The sequence below is a fragment of the Mesoplodon bidens genome (assembly GCF_964165515.1).
Source record: "Mesoplodon bidens genome assembly, chromosome: 15".
NCBI lineage: Eukaryota > Metazoa > Chordata > Mammalia > Artiodactyla > Ziphiidae > Mesoplodon > Mesoplodon bidens.
This window is the reverse complement of record NC_138171.1, coordinates 22,904,411-22,919,470: the sequence shown is the minus strand read 5'-3', so window position 1 is coordinate 22,919,470 and position 15,060 is coordinate 22,904,411. Positions and strand designations below refer to the sequence as shown.

Here is a 15,060-nt window from a genome sequence, read left to right as displayed (position 1 = left end):
AGTGACAAACATTTGCCATCATTCTATTTGTATCAGAACTGAACTAAAAGTTATACTTAATGAGGCCAGAACATGTTAATATATTAGAGCTTCACTCAAAACATCAAGAATTTTTGCCAGACTATTTTCAAGCCTTTATATTAAAAAGTGATTGATAATTATATCTCTAAAACTCAATTTCATTTATATCTAAGTATGTTTATGTGTGAAAGAAAAATCCTGAAGTATATATACCAGGATATTAACACTGGTGAAATAACAAGTGATTTTTATTTTTTTGCTTTTTGGTATTTTCTTATCTATTTTGCAATAAGCACATAATTTTTTAATATTCCATTTTTTTGAAGGGGGGTGCTCAATTTGATGAAAATAAATGCTTCCACACTTTTAGGTAGGAATATATATACTATTTCTGGAATTCCTCACCTTGAATTTTACTGTCACCCTCTCTCAAATGATCTCCTTCTAGGTAAATTATATCAAATATTAACAGCAATCAAGTTAAACTGGTTCAACCTAGGATCCAAACCATAACTGAAGTTAGATCAAATTAAAGACAACTAACCCCAAACTTGATTGCCACCATTCACCAAAAAAATAATATGACTTCTTGGGGTTTGTTTTTTTTTTTTTTTTGCGGTACGTGGGCCTCTCACTGTTGTTGCCTCTCCCTTTGCGGAGCACAGGCTCCGGACGTGCAGGCTCATCAGCCATGGCTCACGGGCCCAGCCACTCCGCGGCACGTGGGATCTTCCCGGACCGGGGCACAAACCCGTGTCCCCTGAATCGGCAGGCAGACTCTCAACCACTGCGCCATCAGGGAAGCCCAACTTCTTGTTTTTGAGTAAGTGTCTGTAGCAAATGATTCCCTAATAGCACTTTGCTGATTATGTTGTATATGTAAGTATACCAAATAGTCACATCAAGAGGTGTGTGGCACTGGGATTAAAAAGTCTGTAACAGGGAGCCTGTCCCTTCTAAAGTGAGTCTCAGTCTCATTTTCCTGCCAAGGAACCTCAGCTTTACACACAACTCAACTCCTTGCCACATCTCAGCTCTGGACATTCCCAAGTGAGAAAGAATGAGCAATGGATTCAGGACAAAGTGGGTTTTTCAACTCCAATTCCACCCAATGGCAAGTTATGAAATGTGATTCTCAATTTCCTCTTCTGTAATAAAAACCACCTAATGATATTGTTCCAAGCACTAGAGATATGTATGTTTAGTATCTATAGTAGGTGCCCAATAAATTATTATGATATAACTGGTTTGCCTATGAGATAGATATTAGTTCTTCCTTTTGATTCTAATGCTATATGGAGAGATTCCACTGTACTTAACATAACTTAATATATCTGAAAATAACTATCTGCCTGTGGGTATACACGTTGGGTGAATCCTGGACACGAGGAAGTTGGCTTTCCTGCACCTTCCTTTCCTGCCTAGTACCCTCTGAGTCTACTTCATGTTGCCTCTGATAGCCACTCTTATGACATCTACCCCAAAAGTAGGAGAGTCAGGCTGCACGGGCTTATAAGGTTCCCATTTCCATACTCCTTCCTCCCATTTCTTTCAGGGCCAGGCAACAGATAAAGTAGGAAGATGGAGGGAGGGCTGCTGGTTCACTTTCTTGATTTTCAAATTGGCAATAGAGCTATAGGCAAAAGCAGACTAAGACGAACAATATCATTTAGGAAAATACTAATGAGCCAGGTTGAATTTTGCGTTTCCAAAGATAAAGCCAAGAGATATCTGCATTTTATATTAAAAACACTTAAGGTGTCTTTTTCTTTTAGGAAAAGATTTTGTTGTTGGTTAAGTCTCCCCTCAAAATGCCCCTCCCCTGCCTTCTCTGCAGTGAGGTGACAACCATTTGACACCTGTAACTAGGGTTTCTAATATCATTTGAGGAAAGGAGATCTTAATTACAAAGAGAAAGCTCCACCCAATAACCTACAACCACGGAACAGGTACCTGGCAGGCAATTTTTGAACACAATGGCAAATCATTTTAAATAAACTTGATCCAATGACCAAAAGAACATGAAGGAGTCATGATTAGCTACGAAGAGAGATCCACCTCTATATAACACCACCAGCACAGGGAGAGAAGCACTGTAGAGATCCTGTACACAGCCCTCCTTGGTGTGTGTACAGTCCTTACCTGACAGTCAAAGTCCTGGAAGTTTCGTGTACCATTCTGTCAACAGAAGGCAGAAAACACAGTCAGTTTCCCCATGTGGCTTCCCCAAATGTGCAGCAAATTCAGTTCACAGTGAAAGCAGTGTATGTGCAGCCTCTTGTTTGCCATAAAACTAAAATGGTTCTCATCAATGGGCTTCAGAGGAGGCCGGGTGGGTTCCTAACGTGTGTTAGTAAAAGGTGAGCCTTTAGAGGTGGGGTTACACTTTGGCAGGCTTCCTGTGAAGATGAAGGAAAGGAGCCTGGTTTCCCAGTAAAGCCTGTAACTTCTTGTCTCCCTACCTAAGGAGAGCAGTGAGAGAAAGTAAAACACGCGTCAGAGTCTGAGAGCACATTCAACCCACACGGGAGGTATCTGGGAGGAAAGGAGCTAGAGGCCAACCCTGAGACGTGCAAAGGAAGGCAGGAGCCAGAGTGCCCGGGACAAGGAAGCAAAGAAAGGATTAAGAAGAGAACAAGGACTTCCCTGGTGGCGCAGTGGTTAAGAATCCGCCTGCCAATGCAGGGAACACAGGTTTGAGCCTTGGTTCGGGAAGATCCCACATGCCGCGGAGCAACTAAGCCCGTGCGCCACAACTACTGAGCCTGTGCTCTAGAGCCTGCGAGCCACAACTACTGAAGCCCGCGTGCCTAGAGCCCGTGCTCCACAACAAGAGAAGCCACCGCAATGAGAAGCCTGTGCACCGCAACGAAGAGTAGCCCCCGCTCTCCGCAACTAGAGAAAGCCCGCGCCCAGCAATGAAAACCCAATGCAGCCAAAATAAATTGAATAAGTGTCTTTAATTAAAAAAAAAAAGAAGAGAACAAAGATATAGGTGGATCAGAAATGGAAGATCTGAAATTTAACAAGGAAGAAAGGCGGTGTCATTGAGGGAGGGAAAGAAGGATACAACAGGGTTCCTAATACACTGGTAAATCCCAGGAAACTGCTAATAGGAAAAAGGACAAATCATTGCATCGTTTAAAAAGTAAAACACAAAAGTCAAAAGATCCGAGGAGAATTCACCAAGCTTCTAAAAAGAGATTGTATCATAGTAATGTTTGATTGCCAAAAAAAAAAAAAATCAATGGCAATGACTCAGAGGCATTTTTGTAGCATTTCAGATGCCAGAGTTGCAAGAGTATGACATAAGAGTATAAACAGGGTAATGAGTGACGTGTTTGGGAGGAAAAGAAAACCTTCTGACTTGATTTTTCATAAAGTAAAAGCTCCTGCCCAGAAAAAAAACCCTCTCATTCGTTAGAAATTGTGTTATATCTGTCTACAAAGCTTCCAGAAGGTGTGGAGCTATAATAATTATCAGCACCTTCCCCAAAGCTGCCCCTCCGGAGAAGATCAAGAAATCTGATGCTGAGGGAGTACTAAGCAATCCCATCCCCCTTCAAGAAGATCCTCTTAGAAACAGTTCTGTATCCTACCACCCCATTTCTGTAAAGGTGGCAGTAACGTCACAATAGATTACCAATCACAGAGAGACTGCAAATGACAGAGGACAGAGAGTGGTGGAGGCAGCCGGTCTGAGGTATTAGTCCTGGCATGAAGCCAAGCTCACAAAGTAAAGTCTGATGCAGTCCCAGCGTGGAAAGACAACGAAGATGTCACGTAGATGGGACTGGGTAGCACATTTCCAAGGAATGCCGCCCTTGGTAAAAAGGATCACAGGGCTTCCCTGGTGGCGCAGTGGTTGAGAGTCCGCCTGCCGATGCAGGAGACGCGGGTTCATGCCCCAGTCTGGGAAGATCCCACGTGCCACGGAGCCGCTGGGCCCGTGAGCCATGGCTGCTGAGCCTGCGCGTCCGGAGCCTGTGCTCCGCAACGGGAGAGGCCACAACAGTGAGAGGCCCACGTACCGCAAAAAAAAAACAAAAAAAAAACAAAAGGATCACAGAGTTCCCTAGCTCCCCTCTAGCCCCATACAATTCCTGAGAACTCCTTCAGAGAAGTCGTTGTGTTGAACATCTAGTTAGACGATGAGAAGCAGGAGGAAGGGCCCTCTCAGGGACTAGGGCAGATCATTGTAGTAGGATATAAATGACCAGCCAGTGAGCCCCTGATCCCTGATTCAACTTGCACCTTCCACCACACACAGCACAGGGCCAGGTATAAGTTAATATATATTTATAAAATCAATACGCCAATATAACAAAATTAAATGCTGAAATACTTCTGTTAAGACTTTGGGTGGAAAACAACAAAAAATTCCACTGCATTCCAGTTTAAGACATGATACGGTTATTAAATGATAATAAAGTAGGCTACAGAATGGTCTTCAAAGTTTGACCTCATCTACATTAAAATACGCACTAAAAAAGACTACAAGAAAAAAACCAAAACATTAACAATAGCAGCTGTTTCTAAATAGACAGATTATGGGTGATTACAACTTTTTTTATACTTTTCTACAATGAGCATATACTTTACCTTTTGTAATTAAAAAATTAGAAAAAAAGGATTTGGTATGGCACAAAAAATATGTTTGCCGGGACTTCCCTGGCAGTCCAGTGGTTAAGACTCAACACTCCCAATGCAGAGGGCATGGGTTCAACCCCTAGTCAGGGAACTAAGATTCCGCATGCCATATGGTGTGGCCAAAAAAAAAAAAAAAAAAAAGTTTGTAACTTAGTATTTTGTAATGTACAACTTAAAGATTCATTAATCTTTTGAAGAATAATTTATAATGATGTCAAAACAGACCATATTAGAGCTTCAATCCTACTGGGCTCCCAGAGGTTCCTTTACAGATTATTTAGAAAGATTAGGGAAAATCGCTCTAGTCTGAACTAAAATCTTGGTCCTGAAACAGAGAAACACAAATTCTGATGAGCAATTTGAGAAGCAGCTGTCCCTGTATGCATGAATTCCCTTACTCACTATCATGTGATCACAGTCACGAAGCATTTTGTGAGGCCCTGAAGCCTGAGAAGAGCGCAAAGGGAAATACCAAAAGCAGAAAGATGCAATTCTCTCCAGAAACCAAAGTGATCTTTTCTTTGTTGAGAACCTAGCAAAAAAACAATACCACGGGGCTTCCCTGGTGGTGCAGTGGTTAACAATCTGCCTGCCAATGCAGGGGACACGGGTTTGAGCCCTGGTCCGGGAAGATCCCACATGCCGCAGAGCAACTAAGCCCATGTGCTACAACTACTGAGCCTGTGCTCTAGAACCTGCGAGCCACAAGTACTGAAGCCCGTGCCTAGGGCCCATGCTCCGCAACAAGAGAAGCCACCGCAATGAGAAGCCCACTCGCCACAACTAGAGAAAGCCCGGTCGCAGCAACGAAGACCCAACACAGCCAAAATAAAAAAATAAAATAATAAATTAAAAAAAAATTCCATGTTCGTTATGCAATGTACACAGCTAGACTCCCAAAGAAAAGGTACTAATAATCAGAGGAAGACTATATAACACTTGTTTTCTTGGCTTTTTCTTTTTTTTCTCAAAGGGATGCCAGATCCTCTTGGAGAATGGCTTCAGGCTTCATGAGTGATTGATCATCCTGGAGAAAGGATATGACTGGGTCATTCTGAAGTGTCTGGCATCCAGACTTTCTTTTTCTTCTATTTTTTAAAAATTAATTAATTTTTTTATACAGCAGGTTCTTATTAGTGATCCATTTTATACGCATCACTGTATACATGACAATCCCAATCGCCCATTCATCACACCGCCCCCCGCCCCGCCGCTTTCCCCTCTTGGTGTCCATACGTTTTTTCTCTACTGCTGTGTCTCAATTTCTGCTCTGCAAACCAGTTCATTTGTACCATTTTATAGGTTCCACATATATGTGTTAATATACGATATTTGTTTTTCTCTTTCTGACTTACTTCACTCTATATGACAGTCTCTAGATCCATCCACGTCTCTACAAATGACCCACTTGCGTTCCTTTTTATGGCTGAGTAATATTCCATTGTATATATGGACCACATCTTCTTTATCCATTCGTCTGTCAATGGGCATTTAGGTTGCTTCCATGATCTGGATATTGTAAACAGTGCTGCAATAGGGAAGGGATGTGGGAACAGATGTATATGTATGACTGATTCACTTTGTTATAAAGCAGAAACTAATTAAAAAAATAAATAAATAAACTTTAAAAAAAAAAAATGGATAACCAGTGGACCTACTATATAGCACAGGGGACTCTGCTCAATGTTATGTGGCAGCCTGGATGGGAGGGGAGTTTGGGGGAGAATGGGTACATGCATATGTATAGCCGAGTCCCTTTGCTGTGCATCTGAAACTATCACAACATTGTTAATCGGCTATACTCCAATATAAAATAAAAAGTAAAAAAAAAAATAAATAAAAATAAAAAAAATAAAGCAGAAACTAAAAAAAAAAAAAGAAAAAAAAAAGAACCTGCTGTATAAAAAAATAAATAAAATTCAAAAATTAAAAAAAAAAAGTGCTGCAATGAACACTGGGGTGCATGTGTCTTTTTGAATTATGGTTTTTGCTGGGTATATGCCCAGGAGTGGGATTGCTGGGTAATATGGTAGTTCTATTTTTAGTTCTTTAAGGAACGTCCATACTGTTCTCCAGAGTGGCTGTATCAATTTACATTCCCACCAACAGTGCAAGAGGGTTCCCTTTTCTCCACACCCTCTCCAGCATTTGTTGTTTGTAGATTTTCTGATGATGCCCATTCTGACTGGGGTGAGGTGATACCTCATTGTAGTTTTGATTTGCATTTCTCTAATAATGAGTGATGTTGAGCAGCTTTTCATGTGCTTCTTGGCCATCTGTATGTCTTCTTTAGAGAAATGTCTATTTAGGTCTTCTGCCCATTTTTGGATTGGGTTGCTTGTTTTTTTAATATTGAGCTGCATGAGCTGTTTATATATTTTGGAGATTCATCCTTTGTCCATTGATTTGTTTGCAAATATTTTGTCCCATTCTGAGGGTGGTCTTTTCATCTTGTTTATGGTTTCCTTTGCTGTGCAAAAGCTTTGAAGTTTCATTAGGTCCCATTTGTTTATTTTTGTTTTTATTTCCATTACTCTAGGAGGTGGATCAAAAAATATCTTGCTGTGATTTATGTCAAAGAGTGTTCTTCCTATGTTTGCTCTAAGAGTTTTATAGTGTCCAGTCTTACATTTAGGTCTCTAATCCATTTTGAGTTTATTTTTGTGTATGGTGTTACAGACTGTTCTAATTTCATTCTTTTACATGTAGCTCTCCAGTTTTCTCAGCACCACTTATTGAAGAGACTGTCTTTTCTCCATTGTATATCCTTGCCTCCTTTGTCATAGATTAGTTGACCATAGGTGCATGGGTTTATCTCTGGGCTTTCTATCTTGTTACATTGATCTATGTTTCTGTTTTTGTGCCAGTACCATATTGTCTTGGTACTGTAGCTTTGTAGTATAGTCTGAAGTCAGGGAGTCTGATTCCTCCAGCTCCGTTTTTTTCCCTCAAGACTGCTCTGGCTGTTGGCGGTCTTTTGTGTCTCCATACAAATTTTCAGATTTTTTGTTCTAGTTCCATAAAAAATGCCAGTGGTAATTTGAAAGGCATTACACTGAATCTGTAGATTGCTTTGGGTAGTATAGTCATTTTCACAATGTTAATTCTTCCAATCCAAGAACATGGTATATCTCTCCATCTGTTGATATCACCTTTAATTTCTTTCATCAGTGTCTTATAGTTTTCTGCCTACAGGTCTTTTGCATCCCTAGGTAGGTTTATTCCTAGGTATTTTATTCTTTTTGTTGCAGTGGTAAATGGGAGCGTTTCCTTAATTTCTCTTTTAGATTTTGCATCATTAGTGTAAAGGAATGCAAGAGATTTCTGTGCATTAATTTTGTATCCCGCAACTTTACCAAAATCATTGATGAGCTCTAGTAGTTTTCTGGTGGCATCTTTAGGATTCTCTATGTATAGTATCATGTCATCTGCAAACAGTGACAGTTTTACTTCTTCTTTTCCAATTTGTATTCCTTTTCTTTTTCTTCTGATTGCTGTGGCTAGGACTTCCAAAACTATGTTGAATAATTGTGGCGAGAGTGGACATCCTTGTCTCGTTCCTGATCTTAGAGGAAATGCTTTCAGTTTTTCAGCATTGAGAATGATGTTTGCTATGGGTTTGTCATATATGGCCTTTATTATGTTGAGGTAGGTTCCCTCTATGCCCACTTTCTGGAGAGTTTTTATCATAAATGGGGGTTGAATTTTGTCAAAAGCTTTTTCTGCATCTATTGAGATGATCGTATGGTTTTTATTCTTCAATTTGTTAATATGGTTTATCACATTGATAGATTTACATATATTGAAGAATCCTTGCATCCCTGGGATAAATCCCACTTAACCATGATGTATGATCCTTTTAATGTGTTGTTGGATTCTGTTTGCTACTATTTTGTTGAGGATTTTTGCATCTGTATTCATCAGTGATATTGGTCTGTAATTTTCTTTTTCTGTAGTATCTTTGTCTGGTTTTGGTATCAGTGGGATGGATGGTGGTCTCATAGAATGAGTTTGGGAGTTTTCCTTCCTCTGCAGTTTTTTGGAAGAGTTTGAGAAGAATGGGTGTTAGCTCTTCTCTAAATGTTTGATAGAATTCACCTGTGAAGCCATCTGGTCCTGGACTTTTGTTTGTTGGAAGATTTTTTTTTTTTTTTTGCCGTACGCGGGCCTCTCACTGTTGTGGCCTCTCCCGTTGCAGAGCACAGGCTCCAGACGCACAGGCTCAGCGGCCATGGCTCATGGGCCATGTGGGATCCTCCCGGACCGGGGCACGAACCCGTGTCCCCTGCATCAGCAGGCGGACTCTCAACCACTGCGCCACCAGGGAAGCCCTGTTGGAAGATTTTTAATCACGGTTTCAATTTCATTACTTGTGGTTGGTCTGTTCACATTTTCTATTTCTTCCTGGTTCAGTCTTGGAAGGTTATACCTTTCTAAGAATTTGTCCATTTCTTCCAGGTTGTCCATTTTATTGGCATAGAGTTGCTTGTAGTAAGTAGTCTCTTAGGATGCTTTGTATTTCTTCAGTGTCTGTTGTAACTTCTCCGTTTTCATTTCTAATTTTATTGATCTGAGTCCTCTCTCTCTTTTCCTTGATGAGTCTGGCTAATGGTTTATCAATTTTGTTTATCTTCTCAAAGAACCACCTTTTAGTTTTATTGTTCTTTGCTACTGTTTTCTTTGTTTCTATTTCATTTATTTCTGCTCTGAGCTTTATGATGTCTTTCCTTCTGCTAACCTTGGGTTTTGTTTGTTCTTCTTTCTCTAGTTCCTTTAGGTGTAAGGTTAGATTGTTTGAGATTCTTCTTGTTTCCTGAGGTAGGCTTGTATAGCTATAAACTTCCCTCTTAGAACTGTTTTTGCTGCATCCCATAGGTTTTGGATTGTCGTGTTTTCATTGTCATTTGTCTCTAGGTATTTTCTGATTTCCTCTTTGATTTCTTCAGTGATCTCTTGGTTATTTAGTAATGTATTGTTTAGCCTCCATGTGTTTGTGTTTTTTACATTTTTTTCCCTGTAATTGATTTCTAATCTCATAGTGTTGTGGTCAGAAAAGATGCTTGATATGATTTCAATTTTCTTAAATTTACTGAGGATTGATTTGTGATCCAATATGTGATCTATCCTGGGGAATGTTCCCTGTGCACTTGCGAAGAAAGTGTAATCTGCTGTTTTTGAGTGGAACGTCCCATAAATACCAATTAAATCTACCTGGTGTATTGTGTCATTTAAGCTTGTGTTTCCTTATTAATTTTCTGTTTGGATGATCTGTCCATTGGTGTAAGTGAGGTGTTAAAGTCCCCCACTATTATTGTGTTAATGTTGATTTCCTCTTTTATAGCTGTTAGCAGTTGCCTTATGTATTGAGGTGCTCCTATGTTGAGTGCATATATATTTATAATTGTTATGTCTTCTTCTTGGATTGATCCCTTGATCATTATGTGGTGTCCTTCCTTGTCTCTTCTAACATTCTTTATTTTAAAGTCCATTTTATCTCATATGAGTATTGCTACTCCAGCTTTCTTTTGATTTCCATTTGCATGGAATATCTTTTTCCATCCTCTCACTTTCAGTCTGTATGTGTCCCTAGGTCTGAAGTGGGTCTGTTGTAGACAGCATATATATGGGTCTTGTGTTTGTATCCATTCAGCAAGCCTGTGTCTTTTGGTTGGAGCATTTAATCCATTCACGTTTAAGGTAATTATTGATACGTATGTTCCTATGACCATTTTCTTAATTGTTTTGGGTTTGTTTTTGTAGGTCCTTTTCCTGTCTTGTGTTTCCCACTTAGAGAAGTTCCTTTAGCATTTGTTGTAGAGCTGGTTTGGTGGTGCTGAATTCCCTTAGCTTTTGCTTGTCTGTAAAGCTTTTGATTTCTCCATCGAATCTGAATGAGATCCTTGCTGGGTAGAGTAATCTTGGTTGTAGGTTCTTCCCTTTCATCATTTGAAGTATATCATGTCACTCCCTTCTGGCTTGTAGAGTTTCTGCTGAGAAATCATCTGTTAACCTTATGGGAGTTTCCTTGTATGTTATTTGTCGTTTTTCCCTTGCTGCTTTCAATAATTTTTCTTTGTCTTTAATTTTTGCCAATTTGATTACTATGTGTCTCAGCATGTTTCTCCTTGGGTTTATCCTGTATGGGACTCTCTGTGCTTCCTGGACTTGGGTGGCTGTTTCCTTTCCCACGTTAGGGAAGTTTTCGACTATAAGGTCTTCAAATATTTTCTCGGGTCCTTTCTCTCTCTCTTCTCCTTCTGGGGTCCCTATAATGCGAATGTTGTTGCGTTTAATGTTGTCCCAGAGGTCTCTTAGGCTGTCTTCATTTCTTTTCATTCTTTTTTCTTTATTGTGTTCTGCTGCAGTGAATTCCACCATTCTGTCTTCCAGGTCACTTTTCCATTCTTTTGCCTCAGTTATGCTGCTATTGATTCCTTCTAGTGTATTTTTCATTTCAGTTATTATATTGTTCATCTCTGTTTGTTTGTTCTTTAATTCTTCTAGGTCTTTGTTTAGCATTTCTTGCATCTTCTCGATCTTTGCCTCCATTCTTTTTCCAAGGTCCTGGAGCATCTTCACTATCATGATTCTGAATTCTTTTTCTGGAAGATTGCCTATCTCCATTTCATTTAGTTGTTTTTCTGGGGTTTTATCTTGTTCCTTCATCTGGTACATAGCCCTCTGCCTTTTCATCTTGTCTACCCTTCTGTGAATGTGGTTCTTGTTCCACAGGCTGCAGGACTGTAGTTCCTCTTGCTTCTGCTGTCTGCCCTCTGGTGTATCCAGAGTTTCTGAATGACTTTCATTAGCTGGTCCTCAGTTGAGCGCAGTCAATTGAAGCCAAATTCTCTGAACTCATTAAAAATTCAATACTACTGGGGACTTCCCTGGCAGTCCAGTGGTTAAGACTCCGCACTTACACTGCAGGGGGGCTTGGGGAACTAGGATCTTGCATCCAACGCAGCATGGCCAAAACAAAAAAAAATTCAATACTACTCACTTGGTAGATTCTGGAAGGAGAAAGACCTCCCTGGGGACTTATTTGTCTCTTATATTTGTGGTACAAGGTTCCACTCCAACAAAACTTCCAGAAGTTTCAGGCTCTGTGTGCTTTCTTTCTACTTTCTGTCCATTTTGAATATACCATTAATTCCATGTTCAGAGAGATTCTTGCACTAAGCAGACTTAAGTAGCAGAAAGGGATTCAAGAAAAAAAAATTTAAATAGAATAATGTGGAGGAAGAGAAAAAAAGAATAACTCAAGGAAAAAAAGAAGTCATTACTGAAAGTTGCAGTCAAGGTAGAAGCCAACTAAGGGGAATGTATCCTGTTGAGGCTCAGTGCCAAATGCAGAAGGTAAATGAAGCAGCTCAAGAAAGTGAATTAAAAACAAGTAATTCTCTCAGTTCAAGGCTGGAGAATAAGCAAAAAGCAACTGAGAATACATCAGTGTATGAAGAGAAGTATGAAATAAGGTGGGGAAGGTAAGGAGGAAAGTTTGAAAAACAAGGAACTGCTAGAGAAAAGAGAAATGTAATTTCCCAACATGAGATCTAGTCAATGCACAGAGTTTTCAAAAGACAGAAAGCAACAATATAATGGAAAGACAAGATACATAAGACCTTAGAACCAACTACCAACAGGAAGAGATTTGGGGCAAATCTACCTGTTCTGTGAACTTGATGTAGGGGGCTGTGTCTGATTCACCACTCTATTCCCAGTTCTGGCACTTAGTAAATGCAATAAATATCATTTTGGAATAGATTATGAGCATATCAAAATAGAGATACTCAATTTGAGTAAGAAATGAATACCAAAGAGGAAGGGTTACGTGCACTTGATGAGCTCAGAACTAAAGTGAGGAGGAGTTGTTATGACAGTAAAAGTTTTAGAAACAAGCTGATTAAAAACAGTCAAAGAGAATAAAATATGGCATTTCTACTAAAAAAGGACAATAATCCTTTTTAGATTATTGTAGAAAGGAGAAAGATGGGGAACTGTACAAGCAATGCTGCACTTCACAAATACTCTTTAATGAAAATGTCAATAAATCTGTGGGGTTTTTTTGTTTTTGTTTTTATTTATTTAACTTATTTATTTCTGGCTGCCTTAGTTCTTTGTTGCTGTGCGCAGCTTTCTCTAGTTGCGGCAAGCTGGGGCTACTCTTCGTTGCAGTGCAAGGGCTTCTCATTGCAGTGGCTTCTCTTGTTGTGGAGCACAGGCTTTAAGCGTGCAGGCTTCAGTAGTTGTGGCTCGCAGGCTCTAGAGCACAGGCTCAGCAGTTGTGGCGCACAGGCTTAGTTGCTCCACGGCATGCAGGATCTTCCCAAACCAGGGCTTGAACCCGTGTCCCCTACACCGGCAGGCGGATTCTTAATCACTGAGCCACCAGGGAAGCCCTGTGTTGTTTTTTTAAAAGAGACATTGGCATAAATCCTTTGGCCTGTCTCTGTTGCCCTGGAGGTTACAAAAATGCTCATCCCTGGGTTCTCCCTGCTTCCTCTTATAATATCCTCCCTTAGGGTCTACCTCACTTTCTACTGTAACAACCAAAGCAAATAACTTGTTTCTGTTCCCCCCACTAAGTATTTATTCCCCTTCTTGATAGGTCCTCAATTTTGCTGAAGCCAACTGTGGTCTACTATTTATTTTCTCAAGCCTGGTCTTCAGCTTTCACAGGCTCGGCAGTATCTGAACTAACAGTAGGTAGAGGAGGGCAGGGAAAATGAAGCACAAACCAGCCAGCTCTCCTGCTTGTACAAGGTCTGTTGGGTGAAGAGGTTGGAACAACCAGCTACAAGGGCAGCATATGGTGGGAAGAGCCCTAGACCCCCTGATCCAGGCTGAAGTCAACAGCTGTGGGGTCTAGTCCTGGCTTCACCACCTCACTAGACACCAATGTTAGACAACTCATATAACCTCTCTGAGCCTCATCTGTAAAATGGAGCTAAAAATACCTTTAACTACCTACTTCACAAGAGGTCAGGAGATTCAAATTAGATAGTATTTGTGAAAGTGCTCTGAAAATGGTTAAATGTTATTTTTTAAAAAATCATTTCACATTCCTGTGCGATATCTGCCTCCAAAAAAACAAACAGAAGTGCCGGCAGGTGCTTCTTTTCATCACTGGAGCCAAAACAAGCACGGCAAAATTACCCACTTCTTCACAATTCTGAGCCATAGACAAAATCACAGGCATACTAAAAGTAAATGGGAAAAGTACCAAAAAACAACAAGAGAAAAGTTAACATAAGCCTCGCCAAAAGCTATTTTGAGAATGCTTCCTTATAGTCAGCTCAGGACAAATTTCTGCATTACAGGTTGGGTCTAGACTTCCTTTAGCTCCCTGAAGCCTGGAAGGGCACAGCGATGTCTCTGGCTAAGAGTGTCTATGAGGAGAACGGACAGAAAGAGGAAGTGAAATAATACGTGCCTCTAAGCTTCTCCTTAAAGAGAGAGGGCAAGCCTCAGAGCTGATGCCAAAATATCTATAGTGTGAACACAGTGCAAAGGCCTCAGGTTGTGGAGTAGGAAAGGTTTGGGTTTCTTCCTGGCTTGGCCACTTACTGACAGGGCAAGCCCATCTTTCAGTCAGATTTTCATCTGCTAAGTGAGGAATACTATCTACTTCAAAGGGATATTCTGATGATTAAAAGAGAGAAGGTATGTAAAGCACCTGGCACATAAAAAGTGCTTAATAAATAATAGCAGGATAGGCTATTAGGCAAAATAAAACTTTCCCAAAAACAAAAAATTTCAAGACATTTCCTAGTCAAACCTGGAGGCTTATACCCTAATAGCAGTGGTTCTCAAAAGGGGAGATGCTGCCCACCCCCCCAGGAGACATCTGACAATGTTTGGAGACATTTTTCATTGTCATGACTCTGGGGTACTACTGGCATCTAGTGGGTAGAGGCCAAGGGTGCTGTTAAACACCCTACAATGCACAGGACAGTCTCCCACAATAAATAATTATCTAGCCCAAAACATTTACAGTGCCAAGATTGAGAATCCTGCCATACAGCAGGGGTTCTTAGGTACACAATCTGAGTAAGCTACTTCAGCTTTCTTAGCCCTAGTTTCCTCATCAGCAATATGCAAATAAATTGATCTGTGTGTCCTACATCGCCAGGCCTTTGGGAGGATCAAATGAAATAATGGATTATTATTATTATTATTATCACCATTATACCTTTCAAAATAATGCAAAAGCACCCACTTATTGGGCCAAGGTAGAAGCACTGATATACTGGTGGAGTGTGGGGTGTGATGGGGTAGAATGCTTTGGGAATGATACCATCTGAAGAGGGCCCTCTTGCCAGTCTACTTCAGTAAAGCTTGGCTGGAGCAGGACAGTGCTCATGAATAGTGATAGGCTAGAAGCACTTC

The 15,060-nt window shown here is 40.4% G+C and overlaps 1 protein-coding gene across 5 annotated transcripts in view; it reads right to left on the bottom strand.

Moving 5' to 3' along the window:
• The window catches only part of NDRG3 (NDRG family member 3), an 87,069-nt gene that overhangs the window by 47,819 nt on the left and 24,190 nt on the right, over positions 1-15,060 (bottom strand). For 3 of the 5 annotated variants that reach the window (XM_081256953.1, XM_081256955.1, XM_081256956.1), the window contains exon 3: positions 2,164-2,199. The exons of the other annotated variants lie outside the window; for them this stretch is intronic. In XM_081256953.1, coding sequence (XP_081113079.1) covers positions 2,164-2,199 — 36 coding nt within the window. The remainder of the gene's footprint in view (positions 1-2,163; positions 2,200-15,060) is intronic. 5 annotated transcript variants of the gene reach the window in all.